This window comes from Mytilus galloprovincialis, chromosome 13 (genome assembly GCF_965363235.1).
Source record: "Mytilus galloprovincialis chromosome 13, xbMytGall1.hap1.1, whole genome shotgun sequence".
In the NCBI taxonomy this organism is placed as follows: Eukaryota; Metazoa; Mollusca; class Bivalvia; order Mytilida; family Mytilidae; genus Mytilus; species Mytilus galloprovincialis.
The window spans coordinates 58,026,844-58,033,218 of record NC_134850.1 but is presented as its reverse complement, the minus strand read 5'-3'; the positions used below and the strand labels follow the sequence as shown (position 1 = coordinate 58,033,218).

Here is a 6,375-nt window from a genome sequence, read left to right as displayed (position 1 = left end):
TTACCGCGCTTCAAAGGGTTAGATATTCACGGTTATATTTATTTTGCAACAATTTATATTTGTTTTCTACTTTTCTTTTTCGGATCAGGCTACTCCACCATTTTTCTGTTGGACTAACACAATAAATATAGAACATATTTCTTTGATATCCCATACTAGAAATTGATATTTATACATTTGAGATAAGATGTCAACTAAGATGAAAAAATCATACGTTTTATGAGACACTTTTCTACAACAGTTACTGATTGGAAAAATATAAATTATGATAACAGAAAATGATAGGTTCGTGTATAAAATTCCAAATACAGTCAGAAATATTTACATCACTAAGAAAAACGCTAGTATCATATTGAATGTGTGTTTATCAGCTTATCTGAATATTGCCGTTATCTCCACAATGACGAATTTGTTGATCAAAATTTGAAAATGGCGACTTGAAGCGTATTTGGTCAGGTAGGATAAAACATCTTAGAAAGGAATTAAGATTTAAGGTCTATAATATGACAGTAATGATGTTTTCAGACGACAAACAGACATTATTGTATGTAGACCAAAATAATATAAGATAAAGACGAGAACAGATTAGTCTTTTTTCATATATTATGATGAATTGGCTGACTTCCGGTACTTTATTTAAAAGCAAAAATCATATTTTCAAAGTGCTGCCTCCGTAAAAAAAGGTTGCAATGTTCATACCAATGGGATATTCAAACTCATAAACCAAAGAAAAATTCACACAACATCATGCGAAAAAATACAATAGAAAAAACTAACAAAAGACAAATAGCAGTCTACAAAAATACAACTTAGAAAACTTAAGACTGAGCAAACCGGAACAAATTATGATTTATTTGAAAAAAAATATTCTTTAATTACAATTATTTTAAGTTTTACCAAATTTGTGTGCAAGATTGATTCACACAGAAGACTGATAATGAATTCTTCATTAACTAGGTAACCAATTTCTCAAATAAGATATCATCTAGAAAACTTTTCCTTCCTACATCTTGAAGATCACACATATGTTTATATACAGTAGGGTACACAACCTATTATCGAAACAAATCTTACTAATATATTTTTTCTCCCCTGCAACATGTTCAATTGTATTTTTCTTTGCTTCTGTATTATAATACTATGTTATGCAAGTTAATACAAACATTTTTCATTTTCTACATAAACAATTTCTATCTTTAGGGATAAAACATGGCGAGGTTGTTCCTGATATGTGTCCTTGTAGCTGTGATACCCAAAGCTCAACTACAAAATCGAACACGCACCTGTAAGTTTATTTACCAGAAGTCATACATGTATAACGAGTTGAGTGTTGGGTCCATTCTCTGCTTTTTAAACAACGGTCAAGATGTTCTACGTTAAATTTGACTTAAAGCCATTTCAACACTCAAATGCATATGTGTTGTCATGGGTCACACACAATTTTGTTGATTTTTATTGCATTACTTCAAACTACCCCTTAAGCCTTTATAAGGAAATAATCCACCATTACAGAAATGAAACTCTCATTTGGCGAGTAATGTAAACAATTCTATTTGATATTGACTTAGTTAAAAAAATATCAAGAACAAACTCATTACACATGTTACAGAAAATATTTTGTAGAAGGCATTTACATTTGGCTCACTTGAATTAGATGGTCGATTTGGACTATATACATGCTTATTGCTAGCACTTCGCGTCGGTCGTGTCGTGGTCCGCCCGTCGTCGTCACAAGTCAATATAAAAATCTCCCCTTTTAAACTACAACCAAAGTTTACCAGAGTTTGTCTTGGAATTTGAACTGTAGTTTATACTGTTGATCGTTTTCTGGAATTTTATTAATTCACAAAAATATCCGTTTTGAATAAGAATGTTTTTGTTTGTTTCGGTTATTATCGTGAAACTGTAATAGTAAGAACGAAGCTCTTTACTGGAAACTGAAAAGCAAGAAAAGATATTGAAATGACTTACTATAGCTGAAATTAACAAACAACTTTTAGTATTGATATTATCACTATATATGAAATTCCCAATTTTTGTAATGTTAAATTATGAATTGATAAATATTTTTTTTTTTAATGTTTCATTTTTTATACTAAAGGAGCTACCATTTGATTTTGATTGGGGGGGGAAGGGGGGGGTGGCTAGGATGAAATTTGAAAAAAATAGGCAGGACAGGAGGACAGGAGTTTTGAGTAAAAAAAAAGGCAGGATGAGACACTTACAAAAAAAAAAGTCAGGACGACAATTTAGGTAAAAAAAAGTCGGGATAAACTAAGAAAAAAAAAGGCAGGACCGAACAAAGTGATAAATAAAAAGGTAGGACAGAGATTACAGTAACAAAAAAAGCAGGACAAAATTTTTCATCCTAGCCCCCCCCCCCCCCCCCCCCCCATAAAAATCAAATGGTAGCTCCCTAAGTTGGCCACACCTGTGCATAGGTTTTCCCATAATGTCACCAAAACACTTATCTTACTTTATGATAAATGAATGCATTTGTAAAAGGCTTCTTATCAGTACGTTAAAACGTATTTTTGTCAATATCAAATGAAAATATTGCATCAGTGGCTGTTTACTGCTCGTCTAATTGACTATATTTTATTCTTGTGTTTTTTTTTTGTTTTGTTCGTTTGGTTTCTGTTATTTATTGGTTTTGCCTACCTACTATATAAGAAGATTTGGCGCGGTGTTAAGCCTTGTCTTCTTTATTTGAAGTTTCTATACGAATGATATATGGATGGATTAGTTTTAACATCCAGTGGCAAACATTACATGCATATTATGACCGGAACATGTAAATGTGCTACAAATATGAACCCTGCTGTGCTTAAAAGGAGCAGGCTGGCTCGACCCCGATTTAAAAGATGGCTAAATGATGGGATGAATTGTCGTTGTAAATCCAGTGGCAAATAGTTCATGCATATCTGGACGAGATCATGTTAATGTGATACGAATCTGAACTCTGTTTTGGCCAGAAATGGCACGCTTAGTCGGCTAGATTTTGGCGCGCTATTTGACAAGATCAAACTTAGCAGTCAAATTTTCTAACATACCAGGACAATTTATAGTTTTACTTTTACTTTTATATGACATGAATTGAGGAGAGAAGCAGCACAAGCAGCAACTACCAAAAACAATATATTTTAATTGAATTAAAAGTATTACAAAATACCGAACTCCAAAGTTATTTCAAAAAGAGGAAGTCCATGAAAACGGACAAAATCAAACCTTTAAATCAACGTAACGAGTGAAAATAACATCTTTAATATTCCTGACTTGGTACATGCGATGTTCAATGAAAATGCTTAGATGTTGCTCGTTTTAACTAAGCCTCCAACTTGTTTATAGTTCCATTATTTAGACAAACATTGTTGAGCAAACTAAACAGACATAATAGGTTAATGTAACGATAATTACTTGCTTCAACCAGGGATTGAATTCTGATTGGTCCATCTACGCTAGGCCAACCAGGGATTGAATTCTGATTGGTTCATCTACGCTAGGCCGGCAATTTACCAACGGATCACCGTGGCGATTAAGTACCTGCTCAAAGTTAGGACCGTGCCACTTATTGTTTAAATTAGGATTGTTTTAATAATTTTTAATACAGCCAGCTAGCTACATCATGTATTGTATATTGACGCTTAAAATTGAGAATGGAAATGGGGAATGTGTCAAAGAGAATACAATCCGACCATAGAGCAGAAAACCAATGGGTCTTCAATTCAGCGAGAAACTCCAGCACACCTATTAGAAGAATAATCTTTATCATTAAACTAATACATACTTATTGTGCTTAAACTATTTTTTTAGTACCAAACCGACCACCCAATATATATGTGCAACCGGAGAAAGATATTTACTATAAGGTCGATGAAAGTGTGGAAATACAATGTATAGCTGGTGGAGTTCCTGCACCAAAGTGAGTAAAAATGAAAATCTGACATTCTATCACATAAGGTTCATGTGCCCTAGATAAATGATTTTCAAACATGTTTATGTTTTAAAAAAAAATAAACCTAACAGGATTTTACAGTACTTTTTTTTCATATGTGAAGAAGGTGCCAAAATAAACTAAGTTGGGAAAAAGAATTGATAACTGTTTGTTAATTTTATCATCGTCTGCAGGAACGAAAAAAAAAGTGCACTGCAAAATCTAGCAAAGATTTGAATTTTCTGAAACATACAATGCATTTGAATTTTATTTATCTAGGGCATGCTATGCTTTAAAACTTTTGCAGATGCACAGGTTTGGCTGTACTCAGAGTAAATTTTTGTTTCTACTAACCTGGGGAATAACATTGTAACCTTCCGATTCCCTAGATCTTAGATATCTTAGATATTCGACAGTTATATGACTATGTTCCATTGAGCTTCAGTTACTGACAGCTACCGAATTGTTAATCGATCTAAGGTTTAGTGATTAACAGGTTATTGATAGGTTTACTGACAATGACATATATGTTCTAATGATCGGAAGTTTACTTACTGAAAGTTACGAATATGTTTACTGACATCCAATGATCGTAGATTTACTGACAGTGCTGATCTATGTTCTGTTATCATTATTGACAGTAATCATATATTCTATGTTCCATTTATCTTGTGGTAACTAACTGACAGTTAAAGATGTGTTTACTGTCAGTAACAAATATGTTCCTTTGATCTGATAGTTTCGACTATGTTACTTTAAATGTAGGTCTACTTGCCTTAACGGATGTGTTCCATTAAGCTTAGATAGACTTAAAATTGCAGATATGTTCCATTTATCTTAAGTTTACTGACTGCCAGTTACGTATGTGTTTATTGACAGCAACACATTATGTTTCTTTGACCTTAGGTACACAGACAGTTATTGACTATGTTACATTGATCTTAGGTTTACTGACAGTAACGGATGTTTTCAATAAAATAGAAAAAATATAATAGATATCTATTCATGACTCAAAATCAATACTTGCACAGTAAAACCAAGTATATGGCCCGGGTTATCTATCCATGACTCAAAATCAATACTTGCACAGTAAAACCAAGTATATGGCCCGGGTTATCTATCCATGACTCAAAATCAATACTTGCACAATAAAACCAAGTATATGGCCCGGGATATCTATCCATGATTCAAATCAATACTTGCACATAAAAAACAAAAAAGCAAATAAAACCCCACAAAATGCAAAGGAACAGCGCTTGGTTTGCTGTTCTTCATCTTTAAGTCACAGTGAGGCATGCAACACGAAGCAAAAAGTAAAACTATCAGCTCACTTAAGTTTATGACTTCCAGCGTATGTGTACTGACTCTTACGGGTTCAGTAATGTAATGTGACAATGCAACAGTCTGTTGAGATTGTTGAATTTGTTGCTCCGAATGATATTTTCAAAGTTCAAATTATTATACTATTTATATATGTATTCTGGATTGGTGGTTGAATCAGGTCACGTTTCACTTAAACTCCAGGTTATACACACTATGATATGTCTTTTTAGTAGTTTTTACTCTCTTTGTCGTGGTCTTTGCCAACACATTCATTACAACGGAAACGTGAATCAGCTGTGCGCTTTGTCAAATAAATGCAACTATCTCAAAGGTCTTGGTAGCGAAGGTCGATTAATGTTTTTAAAATGATGAATGCTTTTAAAACTTATCCATCTCTTTATACTAGATAAGGTTTAATCAAACAGATAGATCATTTCAAGGAGAAATACGACTCTTGATAAGATCAAATTTCCAGAGCCGCTATCGAGAGACAATTTTTTTCTCATGGCTTGTACTTCTGCAATAACTTGTTTGATATATCTGTTCAATACATATTATAGACTGTTCTTTGTCTTTTCAACTTTTATGGTTTTTAAGCATTATTTTGTTGGTCTCTTTTCGACTTAGTTCTGTTTATCTCTTTGTTATTCTCAACCTCTTATTATATTCTCAAAATATCTATAAGAGAATACATACGTATTCTATTTTATACTTAGATACAATTGGACAAGAAATGAGAGACCGTTTGATACCAGTGGTAACGATAACAGAATGGTTATACTTCAAGACTCAGGAACTATTGTAATGAATAAACCGAGACCAAAAGATGAAGGAATTTTCCAGTGTAAAGCTTACAATCACTTAGGAGTATCAACATCAATAAACATTAATTTCCGCCAAGCTATGTTGGAGGATTTCCCGTATGGGAAGGACGAGACTGTCACTGTCATTCCCGGTCATTCTGTTAAATTACGCTGTACACCACCAACCAGCATACCAAAGGCCATAATCTCGTGGCATATTAGAGATCCGAGAACTCAGGCCACGACTGCCATAAATTTGGATAAAAGAATCACTATGGATTTAGAAGGTGAGAGTACAATACTTTATAATCAACA

The 6,375-nt window shown here is 33.3% G+C and overlaps 1 protein-coding gene across 3 annotated transcripts in view; it reads left to right on the top strand.

Annotated features, from left to right (window-relative positions):
• The first annotated feature begins 342 nt into the window (after positions 1-342).
• Positions 343-6,375, top strand: part of LOC143057039 (neuroglian-like) — a 35,186-nt gene continuing 29,153 nt past the window's right edge. For all 3 annotated transcript variants that reach the window (XM_076230264.1, XM_076230263.1, XM_076230262.1), the window contains exons 1-4: positions 343-456; positions 1,201-1,285; positions 3,814-3,922; positions 5,974-6,347. In XM_076230264.1, the coding sequence (XP_076086379.1) occupies positions 1,210-1,285; positions 3,814-3,922; positions 5,974-6,347 (559 nt within the window). In that variant the 5' untranslated portion in view covers positions 343-456; positions 1,201-1,209. The remainder of the gene's footprint in view (positions 457-1,200; positions 1,286-3,813; positions 3,923-5,973; positions 6,348-6,375) is intronic.